The sequence below is a fragment of the Protomyctophum parallelum genome, assembly GCF_964188405.1.
Source record: "Protomyctophum parallelum genome assembly, chromosome: 4".
Lineage (NCBI taxonomy): Eukaryota > Metazoa > Chordata > Actinopteri > Myctophiformes > Myctophidae > Protomyctophum > Protomyctophum parallelum.
Window position 1 is genome coordinate 55959925 of NC_139700.1, and position 26972 is coordinate 55986896.

At 46.1% G+C, this 26972-nt stretch overlaps 1 protein-coding gene across 1 annotated transcript; it reads left to right on the forward strand.

The window, feature by feature from the left end:
* Window positions 1–1159: 1159 nt before the first annotated feature.
* On the forward strand, window positions 1160–26972 carry slc2a13b (solute carrier family 2 member 13b; the record flags this gene model as incomplete). The annotated part of the gene is made up of 10 exons (XM_083762899.1): window positions 1160–1306; window positions 10229–10454; window positions 11717–11876; window positions 13392–13600; window positions 15369–15477; window positions 15963–16126; window positions 16887–17004; window positions 18797–19041; window positions 22867–23019; window positions 26776–26972. 10 exons carry the CDS (start codon window positions 1160–1162, stop codon window positions 26952–26954), a joined length of 1710 nt encoding a protein of 569 aa, XP_083619025.1. The 3' UTR covers window positions 26955–26972.

The window sequence follows — 26972 nt, forward strand, 5'->3', positions numbered from 1 at the left end:
GTCTCTGTGACATGTTATTCTTTCTTAGAGTATAGAGATCGACTACTATGCAATCAAATACATCTGTATACAAGATAATTTCAGATTTCAGAGAGAGGGAAATACCACTTTGAAATTTGTACTTTTACTTCACTACAATTATTTGAAAACTTTAGTTACTAGTTACTTTGGAGATTTTAATTTTGATTAGAAAACATACACTAACCACTTCAAACCTATACATTTCGGCCATTTGAAAATAGCCGATCTACAAGCTCTCAATGCGTCGCGACGCATTGAGAGCTTGTAGATCGGCTATTTTCAATAAATTTTCTACACATTTTGAACTTGTGAAACGGGACATTCTACAATACTTTTACTTTTAGTACATTTTGATGCCGATACTGTTGTTCTTTTACTCAAGTACATTTTCGATTCCGTACTTTTACTTGTAACGTACGAGTAGTTCTAAATTGCAGTATTGGTACATTTACTTTAACCCATTTTGTGCGGGAACCCCTTTTGGTGTTATAGCATCATGTTATGCTTTAGCTATTGAAAGCAGATCTACAAGCTCGTAGCGCGCCACCGAGTGGCGCGCTATGAGCTTGTAGATCTGCTATTTTTGAAAAATCGAAGAACGACTGACACAGAAACATAGCTTTTTCAGAAAACTGTCAGGATGTAGAAGAAGACATTTTTTTAATCTGATCTCAGGTCAGAATGGAAAACTGTCAGGATGTAGAAGACATTTATAGAATCTGATCTCAGGTCAGAATGGAAAACTGTCAGGATGTAGAAGAAGACATTTTTAGAATCTGATCTCAGGTCAGAATGGAAAACTGTCAGGATGTAGAAGAAGACATTTATAGAATCTGATCTCGGGTCAGAATGGAAAACTGTCAGGATGTAGAAGAAGACATTTTTTTAATCTGATCTCAGGTCAGAATGGAAAACTGTCAGGATGTAGAAGACATTTATAGAATCTGATCTCAGGTCAGAATGGATTAAGTAAAACAATCGAGTATTTTTTTTTCCACCACTGTCCAGCAGCGTCCAGCCCCGGGACGACCACAGCGAGCACAACACCGCCACCGCGGCTGCGTATGTAGACGACATGCTGGACCATTGTGACGAGGGGAGCAGGAGGAGGAACACCGCGGCGGCGTATGTAGACGACATGCTGGACCAATGTGACGACGGGAGCAGGAGGAGGACGACGACGACGCCGGGCTTCGTCTACGCCTTGGCCTTCTTCTCCGCCTTGGGGGGCTTCCTGTTCGGCTACGACACTGGCGTGGTGTCGGGGGCCATGCTGCTGCTGAAGGTAAGTAGCCTTGCCGCGCCATGAGGCCCATAGGGGCCAGGAGCCTATCTCCTGTTTCTGTAGCCATGAGGCCCATAGGGGCAGGAGCCTATCTCCGGTTTCTGTAGCCATGAGGCCCATAGGGCAGGAGCCTATCTCCTGTTTCTGTAGCCATGAGGCCCATAGGGGCAGGAGTCTATCTCCTGTTTCTGTAGCCATGAGGCCCATAGGGCATGCAGGAGCCTACCTCCTGTTTATGTAGCCATGAGGCCCATAGGGGCAGGAGCCTATCTCCTGTTTCTGTAGCCATGAGGCCCATAGGGCATGCAGGAGCCTACCTCCTGTTTCTGTAGCCATGAGGCCCATAGGGGCAGGAGCCTATCTCCTGTTTCTGTAGCCATGAGGCCCATAGGGGCAGGAGCCTATCTCCTGTTTCTGTAGCCATGAGGCCCATAGGGGGCAGGAGCCTATCTCCTGTTTCTGTAGCCATGAGGCCCATGGGGGCAGGAGCCTATCTCCGGTTTCTGTAGCCATGAGGCCCATAGGGGGCAGGAGCCTATCTCCTGTTTCTGTAGCCATGAGGCCCATAGGGGCAGGAGCCTATCTCCTGTTTCTGTAGCCATGAGGCCCATAGGGCAGGAGCCTATCTCCTGTTTCTGTAGCCATGAGGCCCATAGGGGCAGGAGCCTATATCCTGTTTCTGTAGCCATGAGGCCCATAGGGGCAGGAGCCTATCTCCTGTTTCTGTAGCCGTGAGGCCCATAGGGGCAGGAGCCTATCTCCTGTTTCTGTAGCCATGAGGCCCATAGGGGCAGGAGCCTATCTCCTGTTTCTGTAGCCATGAGGCCCATAGGGGCAGGAGCCTATCTCCTGTTTCTGTAGCCATGAGGCCCATAGGGGGCAGGAGCCTATCTCCTGTTTCTGTAGCCATGAGGCCCATAGGGGGCAGGAGCCTATCTCCTGTTTCTGTAGCCATGAGGCCCATAGGGGCAGGAGCCTATCTCCTGTTTCTGTAGCCATGAGGCCCATAGGGGCAGGAGCCTATCTCCTGTTTCTGTAGCCATGAGGCCCATAGGGGCAGGAGCCTATCTCCTGTTTCTGTAGCGTGAGGCAGCTTGATGTACACCCCCTGGACATGACGCTAGTATGTCACAGGGACTTACCCCCAATCCAACCCTTGATGCTGAGTGTCAAGCAGGGAGGTCACTGGGTCCCATTTTTAGAGTCTTTGGTATGACCCGGCCAGGTATTGAACCCCGACCTCCCAGTCTCAGGGCGGACACTCTAACCACAAGGCCACTGAGCTGCTGAAGGTATTCCAGTAAATAAAGTAAAAAAGAATCCTCTCAGGTTGGACATGCAGACTTATAGCTCGTTACGTAGACAGCACTAGAATAGCACTGTATAGTACACATGTATATTGTATATTATATAATATAGTATAGTATGTATAGTTGACATATAGATACTCCACTGTTACGTTCTTAGTTTATACATGATTCATGATAACTACTTTTTTATATATGTGATGTATTCCCATGCTTTTGTTTTTGCTTAATGTAAGTTGCTCTGGATCAAGAGTGTCTGCTGAATGCCTACATTGTAAATTGGACAAAATTGTATTATTTAGTTTCTCAATTGATTCTGACAGGACTTTAGGGGCTCCATTTTAGTCGCCGGTAAACCCCTTATCCCTAAACTTCTTTGGCTTTCTTTTTTTTTACTATTTTGCTAAACATTTTTGAATAGTTAAACTGGCCAGTCTACAAGCTCACGTGTCAATGTAGATTGGCTAGTTGAACTATTCAAAAAATGTTTTTCAAAATAGTAAAAAAAAAGGAAAAGAAGTTGAAGGATAAGGGGTTAGTGGTTAGCCTCACTTTGAGTTGCTCAGTGGACTGTCTCTCACACAGCGATATGGAGAAAAATATCACACCCACGTGACGTGAGCGGCACTGTTATCACCATACATCACATTCCGTGCTCAGCCAGTCAGCTTGAGCACATTGCGCGCACGCACACGTGCATGCATGCACACACACACACACACACACACACAACCTCAAAATACAACACAGCTCAGTGTTAGGGAACGCTGTAGCGTGTGGAAGACCCATAGATCCATAGATCCGTGACCCATAGATCCATAGACCCCAAGGTAGCCGCAATGAAGTAATAAATATAGCAATAGAGTTCAAAGGGTGCAGATGAAGAACAGCTGCACTAATTGGCGTCGTTAAGGCGTGCATGGCAACAGTTTGTGTCTCGTGTGATTTCACACCAGAAGATATAAGATGATGCACCGTGTTGAAGATTACTGTAGACGTCGAGAGAGAGAAGAGAGAGAGAGAGAGAGAGACAGACAGACAGACAGACAGAAAGAAAGACAGACAGACAGACAGACAGACAGACAGACAGACAGACAGACAGACAGACAGACAGACAGACAGACAGACAGACAGACAGACAGACAGACAGACAGAGTTATGTTGTCTTGGACCGTTCCCAAAGCAGGAGGACCAAAGCGAACCCTTCATGCTGCTGTAGCAGTGAGGAACAAACTGTATTCCTTTGGAGGCTGGGATGGAGAGACCTTCAACAACATGGGACAGATGGATGTCCATGTCTTCAACACAATGTCTTTATGCTGGAAGAAGTTACCTCCAGTGGAACCAGGAAGAGGAGGCGGTGACCTTGAGGTTCCATCCATGCGCTGCGGCCACACAGCTGTGTTGGTTGAAGATACAGTCTACATCTGGGGCGGCAATCCTTACTGCAATGTGCTTTATGCATTTGATGTTGACTCCCACAGATGGTCCCAACCCAGGGTTTCTGGGACTGTTCCAGAGGGGAGGTGGGGCCACTCAGCCTGTGTGTTGGAGAAGGTCATGTTTATCCATGGAGGAGACACCCAGCTGACTGCATACACTAATGACATGTACAAGTTGGACACCAGCACAATGGTCTGGACTTTAATTAACACCAGAGGAACTCCAACTCCTGCTTCACACCTTCACTCTGCTTCCATCATTGGTACCAAGATGTTTGTATTCGGGGGCTGTGGGTACCAGGGGGTCTACAACACCATCAGAGTGTTTGACACAGAGACCAACGCCTGGCTGGACACACCTTCTGCACAACTTCTACCAGAAGAACGCTGGTGTCATTCAGCATTTACATACAATGGAGAGCTGTACATATTTGGTGGCTTGAACATGAACCAGACCTTCAATGATGTGTGGAAATTCAGTCCAGAGACCTTCTCCTGGAAGAAGGTTGAGCCCAAGGGGAAAGGACCATGTCCAATGCATGGTATGTGCTGTTGCATTGTGGGAGATTGTATCATCCTCTTTGGAGGAAGGAAAGGAGATGACACTATCTCTGATGAGCTGTTCATCTTAGACTTGAGTCCTCGTCTTAAGATGTTTTGTAAGCTAGAAGTTATTCAGTACACTCTGGACCAATCAGAACTCCCACACGACATCAGGTGGGAACTGGCAGCCATGGCAACCAACGACAACAGACGACGACAACAACAATAAGAACCGAGACCACATTCCAGACGAAGGAACAGCAGAAAGATCAAGAAATGATGGATCAACATCTCATCCCACCTGATGGTGAGCCACCTCTCAGCATCACTTACTGAGATTCAAACCTAAGGAGACTCCTTCTCCCCAGACAGGCTCTCTAACCATTCAGCTAGGCATCAAACAATGACAATTGTTCCGTCCAACACAATGCGGTGGAAACACAAACCTGTGTCTGTATGTTCCAAACTGAACACGGTGGAACTCTCTTTATTGTGTATTTATTTCTATGATATTTTTTTATTTAAAGGACCAAGTAGTCCTGAAAAAGGACTTGGTATTTTATTGTTATTGTTTAGTATACCTGGACTTCAACACAATCCCAACTGGACAGTAGGATAAAGACGTTTTAATGGAAAACAGTGGATCAAGAACCTCAACACGGATTTTCCTGGAGGTTTAAACATGCCAAAATATTAGACAAGTTGTTTTGATTTTGTACCAAAACTCCTCAGCCATATAGATACTAAAACACAACCAATAATCAATGGAAATCAGACTTTGAATATAGGGGACAAATTAGCACATTCCACACCAAGCCAACCTGGGACACGAAGCAAGAGGTGTCACTGACACCCAATGGGCCATTAGACACCGGGCCCAGGAAACACACCCAATGGGCCATTAGACACCGGGCCCAGGAAACACACCCAATGGGCCATTAGACACCGGGCCCAGGAAACACACCCAATGGGCCATTAGACACCGGGCCCAGGAAACACACCCAATGGGCCATTAGACACCGGGCCCAGGAAACACACCCAATGGGCCATTAGACACCGGGCCCAGGAAACAAAAGAGAAACTCATGACAGGATGCACCTTGAAATATAAATGTTAATTAGAAGAGCCTGTTTTTTTTGTTTTTTTTAAATGGAAACAGTAAAAACTCAAATAACAAAAAAATATCTAGTTTTAAAGAATAGACCAAAGACGTAAACCTAAATCCCAACGCTAAACCTAAACCTCACAGGAAGCCACGAGATAGTCATAAAACCTGCCACTGGCTAATTGAGGAGCCATGGGGTGAATTAACCCTAAACAAAGCCCAATAAGGCTAAATAAACTAATCCTAAAACAATAGGGTAAACTTAAACTCAGGGATAAACTGGAGGAAATCTAAGAGTGGTTAGATCAGGCTTCCTTCAGATACATGGCGAATGCACTCATTCTTTGGATTGTACTTACATAATGTAAGTACAATGCACTGAAGTCCCCTCAGTCAACCCCCGCCACTCTTGGCCTCTCTCTCTCTCTCTCTCTCTCTCTCTCTCTCTCTCTCTCTCTCTCTCTCTCTCTCTCTCTCTCTCTCTCGCTCAATCACTGCCTTGCTCTCTCCCACAATGTTAATGCTAAGTTAGTAAAGTTACACCTATTTTATGTAAATAACATGGTAAAATGTGCAGCATTGGGAGGTAAAGGGGAGACACTTTCATTGTGAAGGGACGACAGGATGAGGAAAGGTGTTGTTGTTGCTAATTGTGGAGAGTAATGGCTGCGTGTGATATTGAACAGTCAAACTATTCGTATCAATATACGGCTGTATTGCATATTTTGTCCCCAAAAGTCTTACTTTGCATTTTCAACATTAGCAGCATTAGCACCCCTCCCCTATTCTGCAGTGTTTATTTAACTCATGATGATGGATCCATTTGTACACATTGATTAGAAGTAGATTTCGACGTGGAATATAGCTTCTTCCCTATGCACAACTTGCAGCGGACAATAATGTTCATCTCGTCTCGATCGCGGACATACTCAAAATAATGCGAATACTTCCAAGTATTGAATGTTTTAACGCTTTGTTGTGCCGGGGTCTCTGTCTCCTCCACCTCCTCCATGCTTAGTTTGTTTACGTCTCTTCTCTCTAACAGTCTAACGAGTTACACACACTATAGTTTAGGTTGTTGTTCCGTGTTCCGGACGGTTTAAGGCCCGCCCTTCTGCATCCGATACTTCACACATACGTACCGACGAGTGTGCATCGTTTCCGTATCCGCTCTAGAGTCTAGATCTAGAGCGGATCAGCAGCCTGCAAAGCAACATGACTTCAACCCAGTCTACCATTGTAAATAAACACTCAAACCCACAGTTCCACCAAGGCTCGTGAAAATAGTAATAATATTACTTTTGGAAAAAAGTCAATGTAATATTATTACTCAAAATGTGAAAGTAACTAGTTAAGTTACATATTACTGGAAAAAAGTAATAATATTACTGAAAGTAGTATATTACTTAAGTTACTTGACAACACTTTTTATCAATAGAGCGTCGCAGTCCCGCCCCCTACCACCAGGGCCCAGGAAATGATCCTCCGTTAATTTTCAGAAAGTATTTATTTAAAGACGTTTACGTCGCGGACAAAGACAACTCTTTATTTAAAGACGTTTAAACGCCGCGGACAAAGACAACTCTTTATTTAAAGACGTTTCTACGCCGCGGACAAAGACAACTCTTTATTTAAAGACGTTTTTACGCCGCGGACAAAGACAACTCTTTATTTAAAGACGTTTACGCTGCGGACAAAGACAACTCTTTATTTAAAGACGTTTACGCTGCGGACAAAGACAACTCTTTATTTAAAGACGTTTAAACACCGCGGACAAAGACAACTCTTTATTTAAAGACGTTTTTACGCCGCGGACAAAGACAACTCTTTATTTAAAGACGTTTACGTCGCGGACAAAGACAACTCTTTATTTAAAGACGTTTTTACGCCGCGGACAAAGACAACTCTTTATTTAAAGACGTTTACGCCGCGGACAAAGACAACTCTTTATTTAAAGACGTTTACGCCGCGGACAAAGACAACTCTTTATTTAAAGACGTTTAAACGCCGCGGACAAAGACAACTCTTTATTTAAAGACGTTTCTACGCCGCGGACAAAGACAACTCTTTATTTAAAGACGTTTCTACGCCGCGGACAAAGACAACTCTTTATTTAAAGACGTTTTTACGCCGCGGACAAAGACAACTCTTTATTTAAAGACGTTTACGCTGCGGACAAAGACAACTCTTTATTTAAAGACGTTTACGCTGCGGACAAAGACAACTCTTTATTTAAAGACGTTTAAACACCGCGGACAAAGACAACTCTTTATTTAAAGACGTTTTTACGCCGCGGACAAAGACAACTCTTTATTTAAAGACGTTTACGCTGCGGACAAAGACAACTCTTTATTTAAAGACGTTTAAACACCGCGGACAAAGACAACTCTTTATTTAAAGACGTTTTTACGCCGCGGACAAAGACAACTCTTTATTTAAAGACGTTTACGTCGCGGACAAAGACAACTCTTTATTTAAAGACGTTTACGCTGCGGACAAAGACAACTCTTTATTTAAAGACGTTTACGCCGCGGACAAAGACAACTCTTTATTTAAAGACGTTTTTACGCCGCGGACAAAGACAACTCTTTATTTAAAGACGTTTACGCCGCGGACAAAGACAACTCTTTATTTAAAGACGTTTTTACGCCGCGGACAAAGACAACTCTTTATTTAAAGACGTTTTTACGCCGCGGACAAAGACAACTCTTTATTTAAAGACGTTTACGCCGCGGACAAAGACAACTCTTTATTTAAAGACGTTTTTACGCCGCGGACAAAGACAACTCTTTATTTAAAGACGTTTACGCCGCGGACAAAGACAACTCTTTATTTAAAGACGTTTCTACGCCGCGGACAAAGACAACTCTTTATTTAAAGACGTATACGCCGCGGACAAAGACAACTCTTTATTTAAAGACGTTTAAACGCCGCAGACAAAGACAACTCTTTATTTAAAGACGTTTACGCCGCAGACAAAGACAACTCTTTATTTAAAGACGTTTACGCCGCGGACAAAGACAACTCTTTATTTAAAGACGTTTACGCCGCGGACAAAGACAACTCTTTATTTAAAGACGTTTTTACGCCGCGGACAAAGACAACTCTTTATTTAAAGACGTTTATACGCTGCTGGACAAAGACAACTCTTTATTTAAAGACGTTTACGCCGCGGACAAAGACAACTCTTGTCGTGACAAATCATGACAACGAACACAATGTTTCGGGCCAAACAAAGAATTAGAAAGTAGAAAAAAACGGCAGGTTAAAACAACACTTCTTTGTTGTTTTTTCTTCGATGTAATTATTTGTTTGGTCCAAAATAATGTTTGTGTGTTGTCATGATTTGTCACGACTCGAGTTGCCTTCGTACGAGGCTTAAAAGGTCTTTAAATAAATACTTTTTGAAATGTCTATGAGGGAAAAATGCATTGTGATTCATTTCCTGGCCCTGGCGCCGTCATTGAAAGAGGGAGGGACTGTGACGCTCCATATATGGGCCTAATGTCCTGTCAGAATCAGGTGAGAAACTAAATAATTTTGTCCAACATCAGAAACATCAGAAACATGGACTCTATCACCATATTTCAAACCCACCTCAAAACCCACCTGTTTAGGCAGGCCTATGACTCTGTGTGACCTCTGTGTGACCTCTGTGTGACCTCTAGTGTCTTCTGCTGCAAGCTGTGCCCTAGTTTAATTTTTTCCTGCTTTTAAACTGTGTTCTTGTACTGCTTTTAACCTGTACGGCGACCTTGAGTGTCCTGAAAGGCGCCTTATGAATACAATGTATTATTATTATTAAAGGACCACTTCACCACTTTTCAACCTATCTTCATATAATAGGTCCTCACTAATAATCATGATAAAATGGCGCAATTCTTTTCTACTCGGTCTGTGTCTCATAGGAGGGCTGTGGGCAGTTCAGAAACCGTCTTCCAGTGACATCATCGATGGGGAATACAAGCTAATAGAAACTGCAGGCTTTCTAGTCCTGAAAAGTTGCAATGCGAACATGGAAGCCATCGTTCTCACGATAATGAAAATAATCTAAATATTTTTGTAAAACAATAATCTGCCTAATGATGATGTCACTGGAAGACGGTTTCTAAACTGCCCACAGCCCTCCTATGAGACACAGACTGAGTAGAAAGAAATCGTGCCATTTTATCATGATTATTAGTGAGGACCTATTATATGAAGATAGGTTGGAAAGTGGTGAAGTGGTCCTTTAACCCATTCTGAACGGGCACCCATTTTGGTGTTGGCATCATGTCATGCTTTAGCTATTGAAAAATAGCAGACCTACAAGCTCATAGTGCGCCACCGAGTGGCGCGCTACGAGCTTGTAGGTCTGCTATTTTTGAAAAAAATCGAAGAACTACTGACATTTTTTTAGAATCTGATCTCAGGTCAGAATGGGTTATAATCAGACCCAGTGTGTGTCCCAGTGGAAACCTCGTGTGAATCTGATCTCAGGTCAGAATGGGTTATAACCTCTGCCATGTAATCCTTTGCTCTTTAGGACCAGATGGAGCTGAGCCTCCTGTGGCAGGAGCTGCTGGTCTCCAGCACGGTGGGCGGGGCCGCCGTGGCGGCGCTGGCCGGCGGACCGCTCAACGGGCTTCTGGGACGGCGGCGCTGCATCCTGGCGGCCAGCCTGACCTTCACCGCGGGCGGCATGCTCCTCGGCCTCGCCCCCGACCGCTGGGTCCTGCTGCTGGGAAGGATCACCGTGGGCTTGGGGATAGGTAGGTTGTCTGGTTCCTGCTGCTGGGAAGGATCACCGTGGGCTTGGGGATAGGTACGTTGTTTGGTTCCTGCTGCTGGGAAGGATCACCGTGGGCTTGGGGATAGGTACGTTGTTTGGTTCCTGCTGCTGGGAAGGGTCACCGTGGGCTTGGGGATAGGTAGGTTGTCTGGTTCCTGCTGCTGGGAAGGATCACCGTGGGCTTGGGGATAGGTACGTTGTCTGGTTCCTGCTGCTGGGAAGGATCACCGTGGGCTTGGGGATAGGTAGGTTGTTTGGTTCCTGCTGCTGGGACGGATCACCGTGGGCTTGGGGATAGGTAGGTTGTTCCATAAGCCACGCAGTACAATCGTCATAAAAATGTGTCATAATGTCAATTATGACACATTATGAAACGTTTTATACTGTTCAATATATTTAACATAATTCCTGCGGTAACAAGCCTACTCGTTTCTGTTTTCCTCCCAGAATTTCCCCCAGTGAGGGGTGGGAGAGGCTGGACAGCAGACGGCTGGACTTTGAATTTCTCTAACTATAAACTTTCATGACAGCAGAACAGCCTAAGTACAAATATAATTTATGAAAAGCTACTACAGTGAAGTCTGTTCACAGAAGTTGTTGTAGGATATGTGGGGATTATCTGACGAGGTACCATTTGAGTGGACAAAACCTTACATATACTAAATAATACTAAATTGTTTATAGGGTCAATATAAGTAATATAATATAAGCCTTTCCACAGGAGTATCTTTTCATATTTTTCCAAAAATAATACAAACAGCCAATAGCATATTACAAAGTTATCCCCCTCACTGGGGGAAATTCCGGGAGGAAAAACGGGCAAGCACCGGGGTGAGTCTTCCGGTATTCATTCCTACTGTATCATTTATTATGAGCAGCAAAATGACTAAAGACTAAAGGAACGCTACCCAGGCTAAGACTAAAGGAATGCTACCCAGGCTAAGACTAAAGGAATGCTACCCAGGCTAAGACTAAAGGAATGCTACCCAGGCTAAGACTAAAGGAATGCTACCCAGGCTAAGACTAAAGGAATGCTACCCAGGCTAAGACTAAAGGAATGCTACCCAGGCTAAGACTAAAGGAATGCTACCCAGGCTAAGACTAAAGGAATGCTACCCAGGCTAAGACTAAAGGAATGCTACCCAGGCTAAGACTAAAGGAATGCTACCCAGGCTAAGACTAAAGGAATGCTACCCAGGCTAAGACTCTCTCAGAGATGAGTGTTCTCTGTGCCCCCTCCAGGTATGGCCTCCATGACGGTGCCCGTCTACATGGCGGAGATGTCTCCAGCCCACCTGCGAGGCCAGCTGGTCACCGTCAACACGCTCTTCATCACCGGGGGGCAGTTCTGTGCCAGCGTGGTGGACGGGGCGTTCAGCTACCTGGAGCCCCACGGCTGGAGGTACAGTATTATGTACAGTATTATGATGTATGTGTAATGTGTGCGTCTTCTATCGGTAGATAAAGTTCAATACTAGTAGCAGAATCCGTTGGAGTTCCAACCATACCTACCTATCTAATATTGGAGTCACTACTATCTGCACACACACACACGCACACACGCACACCACCCCTTGTCGCCAGGGGGCGACTGTGGCTCAGGAGGTAGAGCGGGTCGTCCAATGATCCATGGGTCTGCGGTTCGAATCCCGCCTCCTCCTCCTCCTGTCTACATGCCGAAGTGTCCTTGGGCAAAGACACTGAACCCCACATTGCTCCCGATGTGCTGGTTGGTACCTTGCATGGCTTCCGCCGCAATCGGTGTATGAATGTGTGTGTGAATGGGTGAATGTAATGCACAATCTATGTAAAGGTGTGTGAATGTGTGTGTGAATGGGTGAATGTAATGCACAGTCTATGTAAAGGTGTGTGAATGTGTGTGTGAATGGGTGAATGTAATGTACAATCTATGTAAAGGTGTGTGAATGTGTGTGTGAATGGGTGAATGTAATGCACAGTCTATGTAAAGGTGTGTGAATGTGTGTGTGAATGGGTGAATGTAATGCACAATCTATGTAAAGGTGTGTGAATGTGTGTGTGAATGGGTGAATGTAATGTACAATCTATGTAAAGGTGTGTGAATGTGTGTGTGAATGGGTGAATGTAATGCACAGTCTATGTAAAGGTGTGTTAATGTGTGTGAATGGGTGAATGTAAAGCGCCTTGGATAAAGGCGCTATATAAATGCATCATCTTTGATTGATTGATTGAAATATTTATTAACAGTTTTACAGTACATTTTAAGCACAAACTCAATACAAAGACTTTTAACTGTGAGTGGACGACCCAATTAAGCATTACACTTGTTTACAACAGGGTCCACATTGTTCAATTCATCAAAACATTTAGAGACGTACAAATAGACACTTCTATGTAGCTAAAGAACAGAACAGGAATTCATCATATAGGAAGCAAAAAAGGGAAAAGATACATATACCGTCCACTCCCCCGAACCAGTGAAGCTCTTCCTCTAACAGGATGTTCCTGTTGTCCTCTAGGTACTAACAGGATGTTCCTGTGTCCTCTAACAGGATGTTCCTGTTGTCCTCTAGGTACTAACAGGATGTTCCTGTGTCCTAACAGGATGTTCCTGTGTCCTCTAACAGGATGTTCCTGTGTCCTCTAACAGGATGTTCCTGTGTCCTCTAACAGGATGTTCCTGTGTCCTCTAACAGGATGTTCCTGTGTCCTCTAACAGGATGTTCCTGTGTCCTCTAACAGGATGTTCCTGTGTCCTCTAACAGGATGTTCCTGTGTCCTAACAGGATGTTCCTGTGTCCTTTAACAGGATGTTCCTGTGTCCTAACAGGATGTTCCTGTGTCCTCTAACAGGATGTTCATGTGTCCTAACAGGATGTTCCTGTGTCCTAACAGGATGTTCCTTTGTCCTCTAACAGGATGTTCCTGTGTCCTCTAGGTACATGCTGGGCCTGTCGGTGGTCCCTGCGTTGCTGCAGTTCGCCGGCTTCCTCTTCCTGCCGGAGAGTCCTCGCTGGCTGCTTCAGAAGGGCCGCGACGAGGAGGCCAGGAGCGTCCTGGAGCGCATCAGAGGAGGAGGAGGAGCTGAGGAGGAGTACCGCGCCATCAGGACCAGCTTAGAGGAAGAGGAGAAGGAGGCGGGGGGAGGTGAGGAGGAGGAGGAGGAAGAGGAGGAGGAGGAGGGCGGAGGTGAGGAGGAAGAGGAGGAGGAGGAGGAGGGGGGAGGTGAGGAGGAGGAGGAGGAGGAGCTGAGGAGGAGTACCGCGCCATCAGGACCAGCTTAGAGGAAGAGGAGAAGGAGGCGGGGGGAGGTGAGGAGGAGGAAGAGGAGGAGGAGGGGGGGGGGGGAGGAGGAGGAGGAGGAGGAAGAGGAGGTGAGGAGGAGGAGGAGGAGGAGGAGGAGCTGAGGAGGAGTACCACGCCATCAGGACCAGCTTAGAGGAAGAGGAGAAGGAGGCGGGGGGAGGAGGAGGAGGAGGAGGAGGAGGAGGAGGAGGAGGAGGGGGGAGGTGACGGCTTTCTACACCAATACCTGCAGGGTCATATAATTCTTCTGCACATATTGATCGTCAGGACCGCCGTGCCCGTGTGTTGAAACACCCTCCACTTGTACCAATTTATTCTGTGTGTTTGAGTTGGATGTCCCTGGTCTAGAGGGCATCACACCGTAAGCCGTTAACTGATTGCCGCCCTGTCGTAGCCTGACTATCAGACTGGAGCTTTCTTCAAGCTTCAGTCTGACATTGTCTCCTGTCTGTCTGAGCCATTTCAAGGGGGAGGGGATTAGACTTTCCCTCAACCAATGGTAGCCATTTTTGTTATTTTTCCCTCCTTCCTCATGTGTGTTGCGCTGTGTGATGACGCTGAAAACGGGCCTCGGCTCTGATTGGTTGTTCGTTAGACCCACCCCCACCACCGATTCTCATTGGATAATAATTTTTTGTATACCGAAGAAATTATAGGTTCACATTAGGGCTGTGAATCTTTGGGTGTCCCACGATTCGATTCGATTCCGATTCTTGGGGTCACGATTCGATTAAAAATCTTTTTTTTTCGATTCTATGATTCTCGATTCTCCAAAAACGATTTTTTTATTTATTCAAATGATTTTTTTTCCAGATTCGAAACTATTCTCTATTCAAAATGATTCTTGATTCAATACATAGGATTTCATCACAATCTACTCCAGCCAACTGAAGTGATTAACTTGAAAATGACTGAAGACATGATGTTTACTGTAAGGGTGAGGGTTAGGGTGAGCTTACATTTCATATTATAAACACCATGTAGTGATATGACTGAAGACATGATGTTTACTGTAAGGGTGAGGGTTAGGCTGAGCTTACATTTCATATTATAAACACCATGTAGTGATATGACTGAAGACATGATGTTTACTGTAAGGGTGAGGGTTAGGCTGAGCTTACATTTCATATTATAAACACCATGTAGTGATATGACTGAAGACATGATGTTTACTGTAAGGGTGAGGGTTAGGCTGAGCTTACATTTCATATTATAAACACCATGTAGTGATATGACTGAAGACATGATGTTTACTGTAAGGGTGAGGGTTAGGGTGAGCTTACATTTCATATTATAAACACCATGTAGTGATATGACTGAAGACATGATGTTTACTGTAAGGGTGAGGGTTAGGCTGAGCTTACATTTCATATTATAAACACCATGTAGTGAAAACTCCTGTAACTAACCAGAAATAAAATCTAAAAAAAAATTAAAAAAAATCTTTTTTTGGAAATTATGAATCGATTTTGAATCGTTCATAACGGGAATCGCCACCCCTAGTTCACATGCAGCGCAACACCAGACCACCAGATGCAGTCCACTCAGAGAGTGGGCGGGTCTTTGGGCTGGATCCAGGCTAGCTCTGTGGTACGGTTTACCTCAACAGGCGGGCTGATCATCTGGCGCATGCTGAGACACGCCCCCACACGCAGGGCGCTCACGGTGGGCTGTGGGCTCCAGATGTTCCAACAGCTGTCTGGCATCAACACCGTCATGTATGTACAGTATACTGAGATCAGATTTTAAAAATGTGACTAAATTTGACTGCCATTGCATTTTTTTGAATTTTCGTTTTTCTTTTTCATGTCATGTGAAACTAAAGCAGGGAATCGTAGCTTCAAATTGACATAGTGGTTGTTCAGTTTGACCCACCGGTTGAGAAAACAGGCTTAAAAGGTTCACTTCTGTGAACTCTAACATTACAATAGCTACATGTTTTGACACTTATTTCAGACATGCTCTAGTATGTGAAGAGTGCCTGTGCTATAAAAACACATAAAAATAAAAAAAAGTTTTTCTCCTCCGGTGAAAAGCTGGAATTTGCGAGATGGCAGTCTCTCAGTCAAATCTGGTCACAATTGTCTTCTACATCCTGACAGTTTTCTGTGTGAATGCATGAATGTAATGCACAATCTACATAGGTGTGTGAATGTGTGCGAATGGGTGAATTTACCACAGCGCCACCGTTCTGTCTCCTCAGGTACTACAGCGCCACCATCCTCCAGATGGCGGGCGTGCGAGACAACCGGCGAGCCATCTGGATGGCCTCGGCCACCGCCGCCACCAACTTCCTGTTCACCCTGGTGGGGGTGTGGCTCGTGGAGAGGGTGGGCCGCAGGAAGCTGACGCTGGCCAGCCTTTTAGGTCTGTGTGCTTCTGATTATATTTATATATATATATATATATATATATATATATGATTCTGATTCATGATTCTGATTATATTTATATATATATATATATATATATATATATATATATATATATATATATGTATATATATATATATATCTATTATAACATTAGTAAAGTTGTCACGTGGCGAAAAAGTGTGGCCTCTAACCAATGAAAAGATGTGGCTGTGGCCATCAGCCAATCAAAAGATGTGGCCAGCCCCTCCCCTTCTGCCCAGACACACAACACAGGAACGGCTGCTGTAATGTGATCTCCCTCTCCGCACTCCGCAGAGAAACCTCGCCTCACGGAAGGGGGAATAGTCGCCTAACCATTTAGCTTATTCCTTCTAAATCTCTGTATTTAAAATATAGCTCGCTCAGCGAATGTCTTAGTTACATTAACATTGTTCTTAGAAAGTACTTGGTTTGTGCCTAACTACTATGATTGAGTCTACACTGCTTGAGTCTGAAGGTTCTGGAGGTTCACTCCAAAGGAACAGCAATGTCCGTGTTCACCTACAGTATGTGCCCATGTGTCCGCCTATATGTGTTGGTTTAATGAGCACCAGTCCATGACTATGAGTACCAGTAGGGGGCGCTGTTGTGCCAGAAACAGAGAGAGGGATATTGCTGCACTGTTGCCTGCTAATGAGAGAGAGAGAGAGAGAGAGAGAGAGAGAGAGAGAGAGAGGGCCTCAGTCTGATGGTTCTGTGTGTTTCTCCTCCAGGTACCGGCCTCAGTCTGATGGTTCTGGCATCGGGCTTCCTCCTCTCAGCCCAGAACTCTCCACCAGTCACCCTGCACCCCGTTGGTCCCCTAGTCAACTCCACCTGCTCGCTATACGGGTCAGAACACATCAGAACACTCATCAGAACACTCACATTACTCCAGTTTTGGCTTCATTGAACTGGCTTCTGGTTGTTTTTACTTGTTTATAAAGCTCTCAATGGTTTCGCACCTTCCTACCTACATGACTGTCTGTCTAAATATGTCCCAAACCTTCCTACCTACATGACTGTCTGTCTAAATATGTCCCAAACCTTCCTACCTACATGACTGTCTGTCTAAATATGTCCCAAACCTTCCTACCTACATGACTGCCTGCCTAAATATGTCCCAAACCTTCCTACCTACATGACTGCCTGCCTAAATATGTCCCAAACCTTCCTACCTACATGACTGCCTGTCTAAATATGTCCCAAACCTTCCTACCTACATGACTGCCTGCCTAAATATGTCCCAAACCTTCCTACCTACATGACTGCCTGTCTAAATATGTCCCAAACCTTCCTACCTACATGACTGCCTGTCTAAATATGTCCCAAACCTTCCTACCTACATGACTGCCTGTCTAAATATGTCCCAAACCTTCCTACCTACATGACTGCCTGTCTAAATATGTCCCAAACCTTCCTACCTACATGACTGCCTGTCTAAATATGTCCCAAACCTTCCTACCTACATGACTGTCTGCCTAAATATGTCCCAAACCTTCCTACCTACATGACTGCCTGCCTATATATGTCCCAAACCTTCCTACCTACATGACTGCCTGTCTAAATAATTGTCCCAAACCTTCCTACCTACATGACTGCCTGCCTAAATATGTCCCAAACCTTCCTACCTACATGACTGCCTGTCTAAATAATTGTCCCAAACCTTCCTACCTACATGACTGCCTGTCTAAATATGTCGGTGTTGCGTTGTTTTGTGTGTCCCCAGGTCACTGTTCTTCTACTGAGAGGTGTTGCGTTATTTTGTGTCCCCCAGGTCACTGTTCTTCTACTGAGAGGTGTTGCATTGTTTTGTGTCCCCCAGGTCACTGTTCTTCTACTGAGAGGTGTTGCGTTATTTTGTGTCCCCCAGGTCACTGTTCTTCTACTGAGAGGTGTTGCATTGTTTTGTGTCCCCCAGGTCCTGTTCTTCTACTGAGAGGTGTTGCATTGTTTTGTGTCCCCCAGGTCCTGTTCTTCTACTGAGAGGTGTTGCATTGTTTTGTGTCCCCCAGGTCCTGTTCTTCTACTGAGAGGTGTTGCGTTGTCTTGTGTCCCCCAGGTCCTGTTCTTCTACTGAGAGGTGTTGCGTTGTTTTGTGTCCCCCAGGTCACTGTTCTTCTACTGAGAGGTGTTGCATTGTTTTATGTCCCCCAGGTCACTGTTCTTCTACTGAGAGGTGTTGCGTTGTTCTGTGTCCCCCCAGGTCACTGTTCTTCTACTGAGAGGTGTTGCGTTGTCTTGTGTCCCCCCAGGTCACTGTTCTTCTACTGAGAGGTGTTGCGTTGTCTTGTGTCCCCCCAGGTCACTGTTCTTCTACTGAGAGGTGTTGCGTTGTTCTGTGTCCCCCCAGGTCACTGTTCTTCTACTGAGAGGTGTTGCGTTGTCTTGTGTCCCCCCAGGTCACTGTTCTTCTACTGAGAGGTGTTGCGTTGTTTTGTGTCCCCCAGGTCACTGTTCTTCTACTGAGAGGTGTTGCATTGTTTTATGTCCCCCAGGTCACTGTTCTTCTACTGAGAGGTGTTGCATTGTTTTGTGTCCCCCCCAGGTCCTGTTCTTCTACTGAGAGGTGTTGCGTTGTTCTGTGTCCCCCCAGGTCCTGTTCTTCTACTGAGAGGTGTTGCGTTGTTCTGTGTCCCCCCAGGTCCTGTTCTTCATGCATTCTGGACCCCGGCTGTGGCTTCTGTTACCGCGAAAACGGCACCGACGTATCGGACTGCTCCTGCATCCCCGTCAGTGGAGAGACCACCGAACGCGCTGCCTGGGGCCGGTGTTCCAACCAGACGGCCTCCAGCCAGGGCCCGTTCTGGGCCTACAACTACTGTCCCACCTCCTACTCCTGGCTGGTGCTGCTCGGTCTCGTCCTCTACCTGGCCTGCTTTGCACCTGGTCCGTAACGCCGCGTCCTTTCATTATAGAGCACCGAAGTCTGACGTCACTTCCAGTAGAGGGCGCCAGTCCCCAGGTTCATGTATTTTTTTAGTTGCATTGAAATCGCCATAGGAGGATTTTTAGAATGCTTCATATAAGAACTGTGTTTGAAAAATAAACATGTCATCCCGGCCGCTTCACTCATATGGATATGAAGAATCAACTGACGCTAATGTTACTGCTACTGAATTCGTTAGATTTTCGCTAGAAACAGACTGTATCATATATGAGTGACTGACTGTAGCAAACGATACAGAGACACCTCCCTGACAATATAACGATACAGAGACACCTCCCTGACAATATAACGATACAGAGACACCTCCCTGACAATATAACGACACAGAGACACCTCCCTGACAATATAACGATACAGAGACACCTCCCTGACAATATAACGACACAGAGACACCTCCCTGACAATATAACGATACAGAGACACCTCCCTGACAATATAACGATACAGAGACACCTCCCTGACAATATAACGACACAGAGACACCTCCCTGACAATACAACGACACAGAGACACCTCCCTGACAATATAACGACACAGAGACACCTCCCTGACAATATAACGATACAGAGACACCTCCCTGACAATATAACGATACAGAGACACCTCCCTGACAATATAACGATACAGAGACACCTCCCTGACAATATAACGACACAGAGACACCTCCCTGACAATATAACAATACAGAGACACCTCCCTGACAATATAACAATACAGAGACACCTCCCTGACAATATAACGATACAGAGACACCTCCCTGACAATATAACGATACAGAGACACCTCCCTGACAATATAACGATACAGAGACACCTCCCTGACAATATAACGATACAGAGACACCTCCCTGACAATATAACGATACAGAGACACCTCCCTGACAATATAACGATACAGAGACACCTCCCTGACAATATAACGACACAGAGACACCTCCCTGACAATATAACGATACAGAGACACCTCCCTGACAATATAACGATACAGAGACACCTCCCTGACAATATAACGACACAGAGACACCTCCCTGACAATATAACGATACAGAGACACCTCCCCGACAATATAACGACACAGAGACACCTCCCTGACAATATAACGATACAGAGACACCTCCCCGACAATATAACGACACAGAGACACCTCCCTGACAATATAACGACACAGAGACACCTCCCTGACAATATAACGATACAGAGACACCTCCCTGACAATATAACGACACAGAGACACCTCCCTGACAATATAACGATACAGAGACACCTCCCTGACAATATAACGACACAGAGACACCTCCCTGACAATATAACGATGCAGAGACACCTCCCCGACAATATAACGACACAGAGACACATCCCTGACAATATAACGATACAGAGACACCTCCCTGACAATATAACGACACAGAGACACCTCCCTGACAATATAACGATACAGAGACACCTCCCTGACAATATAACGATACAGAGACACCTCCCTGACAATATAACGATACAGAGACACCTCCCTGACAATATAACGATACAGAGACACCTCCCTGACAATATAACGACACAGAGACACCTCCCTGACAATATAACGACACAGAGACACCTCCCTGACAATATAACGACACAGAGACACCTCCCTGACAATATAACGATACAGAGACACCTCCCTGACAATATAACGATACAGAGACACCTCCCTGACAATATAACGACACAGAGACACCTCCCTGACAATATAACGATACAGAGACACCTCCCCGACAATATAACGACACAGAGACACCTCCCTGACAATATAACGATACAGAGACACCTCCCTGACAATATAACGATACAGAGACACATCCCTGACAATATAACGACACAGAGACACCTCCCTGACAATATAACGATACAGAGACACCTCCCCGACAATATAACGACACAGAGACACCTCCCTGACAATATAACGATACAGAGACACCTCCCTGACAATATAACGACACAGAGACACCTCCCTGACAATATAACGACACAGAGACGCCTCCCTGACAATATAACGATACAGAGACACCTCCCTGACAATATAACGACACAGAGACACCTCCCTGACAATATAACGATACAGAGACACCTCCCTGACAATATAACGACACAGAGACACCTCCCTGACAATATAACGATACAGAGACACCTCCCTGACAATATAACGACACAGAGACACCTCCCTGACAATATAACGATACAGAGACACCTCCCTGACAATATAACGATACAGAGACACCTCACTGACAATATAACGACACAGAGACACCTCCCTGACAATATAACGACACAGAGACACCTCCCTGACAATATAACGACACAGAGAAACCTCCCTGACAATATAACGATACAGAGACACCTCCCTGACAATATAACAACACAGAGACACCTCCCTGACAATATAATGATACAGAGACACCTCCCTGACAATATAACGACACAGAGACACCTCCCTGACAATATAACGATACAGAGACACCTCCCTGACAATATAACGACACAGAGACACCTCCCTGACAATATAACGATACAGAGATACCTCCCTGACAATATAACGATACAGAGACACCTCCCTGACAATATAATGATACAGAGATACCCCCCTGACAATATAACGATACAGAGACACCTCCCTGACAATATAACGACACAGTCAGAGACACCTCCCTGACAATATAATGATACAGAGACACCTCCCTGACAATATAACGATACAGAGACACCTCCCTGACAATATAACGACACAGAGACACCTCCCTGACAATATAACGACACAGAGACACCTCCCTGACAATATAACGATACAGAGACACCTCCCTGACAATATAACGATACAGAGACACCTCCCTGACAATATAACGATACAGAGACACCTCCCTGACAATATAACGATACAGAGACACCTCCCTGACAATAACGCAGAGACAGCTTGTTTATTTTTGGACCACAACGCTTATAGTAGACGATATTAAGATCACCCCATGTTATTCTCCATAGAGAAATTACTTCCGCGAACCAGGGGAATCGAAGGGATGAGCGAGTTACGTCAGGACTTCGGTGCTCTATTACTCTTTACTATTAGAGCACGCAGCTTGTATTAACCCCTCTATGCTCAGTACCTTTCCATAAGGATGCCAAGGCCTCTTTTACAAGGCGACCATCTCCAGATAAAACGTCAAAGTCCCGTTGCGTTCTCAATTTTTTTTATTGACCCTTTACACGAGAACGCACACATTATGAAAACGCTATAACGCTTTGTAGGCGAGGAGGGAGGCTTGTTCAGGAACGATATTATATCATATATAGCTTTGCATTAATGTAATAAACATATATGCGCTGTGAGCCAACGTGAGCCATTATGTCATTGATTGATTGATTGATTGAAATATTTATTAACAGTTTGTAGAATTTACAGTACATTTTAAGCACAAACTCAATACAAAGACTGTCAACTGTGAGTGGACGACCCAATTAAGCATTACACTTGTTTACAACAGGGTCCACATTGTTCAATTCATCAAAACATTTAAAGACATACAGACATTTCTATGTAGCTAAAGTACAGAAAGTCATAGGTTTTGCCGATTCACCGTTTTTCCTGTTTACATGCTCTTTTCTCCACCTATCCACTTTTCTCTCTCTCTCTCTCTCTGTCTCTGTCTCTCTGTCTCTCTCTCTCTGTGTCTGTCTGTCTGTCTGTGTCTCTCTCTCTCTCTCTCTCTCTCTCTCTCTCTCCCCCGTCCCCCCCAGGTATGGGTCCCATGCCGTGGACGGTGAACTCAGAGATCTACCCTCTGTGGGCGCGCAGCACCGGGAACGCCTGTTCAGCCGGAGTCAACTGGAGCTTCAACGTCCTGGTGTCTCTCACCTTCCTCCACGTGGCGGAGCACCTCACCTACTACGGTACTGTCTAGTTTAGTTTTAGTCATAGTGTCTTCAATAGTTTTCATTTAGTTTTAGTCACATTTTAGTCACCCAGAATGTTTTAGTGTTAGTCTAGTTTTAGTCGACTAAATATCGTGAGGTTTTAGTCCACTAAATCTGCAGTTGATTTAGTCGACTAAAATGTGTTTTGGCGGGCCTTGATGCCGTCGTAATGACAGATTTTTACACTTGCTGGAAAAATAGCCGATCTACAAGCTCACAACGCGTCGCAAGCTTGTAGATCAGCTATTTTCAGCATACAATCAAGTGTAAAATGACTTGAAATGAAAAGTCCCTTCCTAACATCTAGTCTAGTTTTTATTCGTTGACGAAATTGTCAGTATATTCAGTCTTAGTTTTAGTCACCATAGCTTAGTTTCCATTTAGTTTTCGTCAGTGGAAAAAGGTAGTCGACGAACATTTTTCGTCTTCGTTTTAGTCGACGAAAACAACTCTGGCAGGAAGAATATAGTATAGTATACTATAGCTAGAGTTCTACTGTGAACTACTACTAACTAACTACTACTAGAGTTACTGTGAACCTTTGTAGACAAACACAGTAGAATGTTTGCAAACATCATATAATGTTTACAAACATCGTACAATGTTTACAAACACAGTAGAATCTTTACAAACGCAGTAGAATGTTTACAAACACCGTATAATGTTTACAAACACAGTAGAATGTTTACAAACACCGTATAATGTTTACAAACATCGTACAATGTTTACAAACACAGTAGAATCTTTACAAACGCAGTAGCATGTTTACAAACACAGTATAATCTTTACAAACATCATATAATGTTAACAAACATCGTACAATGTTTACAAACACAGTAGAATCTTTACAAACGCAGTAGAATGTTTACAAACACCGTATAATGTTTACAAACACAGTAGAATGTTTACAGTTCACTGGACATCTGGGTTTAAAACATGCTACTGTGAACCTTTGTAGACAAACACAGTAGAATGTTTACAGTTCTCGGGCGTTCTTCCTGTATGTCATGTGTTGTAATTCCTCTAGGGGGCGTTCTTCCTGTATGTAAGTAGCCATAGGGCAGGAGCCTATCTCCTGTTTCTGTAGCCATGAGGCCCATAGGGCAGGAGCCTATCTCCTGTTTCTGTAGCCATGAGGCCCATAGGGGCAGGAGCCTATCTCCTGTTTCTGTAGCCATGAGGCCCATAGGGGCAGGAGCCTATCTCCTGTTTCTGTAGCCATGAGGCCCATAGGGGCAGGAGCCTATCTCCTGTTTCTGTAGCCATGAGGCCCATAGGGGCAGGAGCCTATCCTGTTTCTGTAGCCATGAGGCCCATAGGGGCAGGAGCCTATCCTGTTTCTGTAGCCATGAGGCCCATAGGGGCAGGAGCCTATCTCCTGTTTCTGTAGCCATGAGGCCCATAGGGGCAGGAGCCTATCTCCTGTTTCTGTAGCCGTGAGGCCCATAGGGGCAGGAGCCTATCTCCTGTTTCTGTAGCCATGAGGCCCATAGGGGCAGGAGCCTATCTCCTGTTTCTGTAGCCATGAGGCCCATAGGGGCAGGAGCCTATCTCCTGTTTCTGTAGCCATGAGGCCCATAGGGCAGGAGCCTATCTCCTGTTTCTGTAGCCATGAGGCCCATAGGGCAGGAGCCTATCTCCTGTTTCTGTAGCCATGAGGCCCATAGGGGCAGGAGCCTATCTCCTGTTTCTGTAGCCATGAGGCCCATAGGGGCAGGAGCCTATCTCCTGTTTCTGTAGCCATGAGGCCCATAGGGGCAGGAGCCTATCTCCTGTTTCTGTAGCCATGAGGCCCATAGGGGCAGGAGCCTATCCTGTTTCTGTAGCCATGAGGCCCATAGGGGCAGGAGCCTATCCTGTTTCTGTAGCCATGAGGCCCATAGGGGCAGGAGCCTATCTCCTGTTTCTGTAGCCATGAGGCCCATAGGGGCAGGAGCCTATCTCCTGTTTCTGTAGCCGTGAGGCCCATAGGGGCAGGAGCCTATCTCCTGTTTCTGTAGCCATGAGGCCCATAGGGGCAGGAGCCTATCTCCTGTTTCTGTAGCCATGAGGCCCATAGGGGCAGGAGCCTATCTCCTGTTTCTGTAGCCATGAGGCCCATAGGGCAGGAGCCTATCTCCTGTTTCTGTAGCCATGAGGCCCATAGGGGCAGGAGCCTATCTCCTGCTTCTGTAGCCATGAGGCCCATAGGGGCAGGAGCCTATCTCCTGTTTCTGTAGCCATGAGGCCCATAGGGGCAGGAGCCTGTCTCCTGTTTCTGTAGCCATGAGGCCCATAGGGGCAGGAGCCTATCTCCTGTTTCTGTAGCCATGAGGCCCATAGGGGCAGGAGCCTATCTCCTGTTTCTGTAGCCATGAGGCCCATAGGGCAGGAGCCTATCTCCTGTTTCTGTAGCCATGAGGCCCATAGGGCAGGAGCCTATCTCCTGTTTCTGTAGCCATGAGGCCCATAGGGGCAGGAGCCTATCTCCTGTTTCTGTAGCCATGAGGCCCATAGGGGCAGGAGCCTATCTCCTGTTTCTGTAGCCATGAGGCCCATAGGGGCAGGAGCCTATCTCCTGTTTCTGTAGCCGTGAGGCCCATAGGGGCAGGAGCCTATCTCCTGTTTCTGTAGCCATGAGGCCCATAGGGGCAGGAGCCTATCTCCTGTTTCTGTAGCCATGAGGCCCATAGGGGCAGGAGCCTATCTCCTGTTTCTGTAGCCATGAGGCCCATAGGGCAGGAGCCTATCTCCTGTTTCTGTAGCCATGAGGCCCATAGGGGCAGGAGCCTATCTCCTGCTTCTGTAGCCATGAGGCCCATAGGGGCAGGAGCCTATCTCCTGTTTCTGTAGCCATGAGGCCCATAGGGGCAGGAGCCTGTCTCCTGTTTCTGTAGCCATGAGGCCCATAGGGGCAGGAGCCTATCTCCTGTTTCTGTAGCCATGAGGCCCATAGGGGCAGGAGCCTATCTCCTGTTTCTGTAGCCATGAGGCCCATAGGGCAGGAGCCTATCTCCTGTTTCTGTAGCCATGAGGCCCACAGGCCAGGAGCCTATCTCCTGTTTCTGTAGCCATGAGGCCCATAGGGGCAGGAGCCTATCTCCTGTTTCTGTAGCCATAAGGCCCATAGGGGCAGGAGCCTATCTCCTGTTTCTGTAGCCATGAGGCCCATAGGGCAGGAGCCTATCTCCTGTTTCTGTAGCCATGAGGCCCATAGGGGCAGGAGCCTATCTCCTGTTTCTGTAGCCATGAGGCCCATAGGGGCAGGAGCCTATCTCCTGTTTCTGTAGCCATGAGGCCCATAGGGGCAGGAGCCTATCTCCTGTTTCTGTAGCCATGAGGCCCATAGGGGCAGGAGCCTATCTCCTGTTTCTGTAGCCATGAGGCCCATAGGGGCAGGAGCCTATCTCCTGTTTCTGTAGCCATGAGGCCCATAGGGGCAGGAGCCTATCTCCTGTTTCTGTAGCCATGAGGCCCATAGGGGCAGGAGCCTATCTCCTGTTTCTGTAGCGTGAGGCAGCTTGATGTACAAGTACACCCCCTGGACATGACGCTAGTATGTCGCAGGGACTTACCCCCCAATTCAACCCTTGATGCTGAGTGTCAAGCAGGGAGGCACTGGGTCCCATTTTTACAGTCTTTGGCCGGGGATCGAACCCCGACCTCCCAGTCTCAGGGCGGACACTCTAACCACAAGGCCACTGAGCTGGTTAATGTAATCCTCTATGTAATGTGTTGTATGTTTTCCTCCAGGGGCGTTCTTCCTCTACGCGGGCCTGGCGGGCCTGGGCCTCGTCTTCGTCCTGGGCTGCCTCCCGGAGACGAAGGGCCTCCGTCTGGAGGACATGGAGGACCTGTTCACCGGCCCGCTGTGCTCCCGCGGAGCCTCCGGCGGAGACGTTCCGTACAGCCGGGTAAAAGACCGCAACTAGTGGGAGTAGAACGGGATC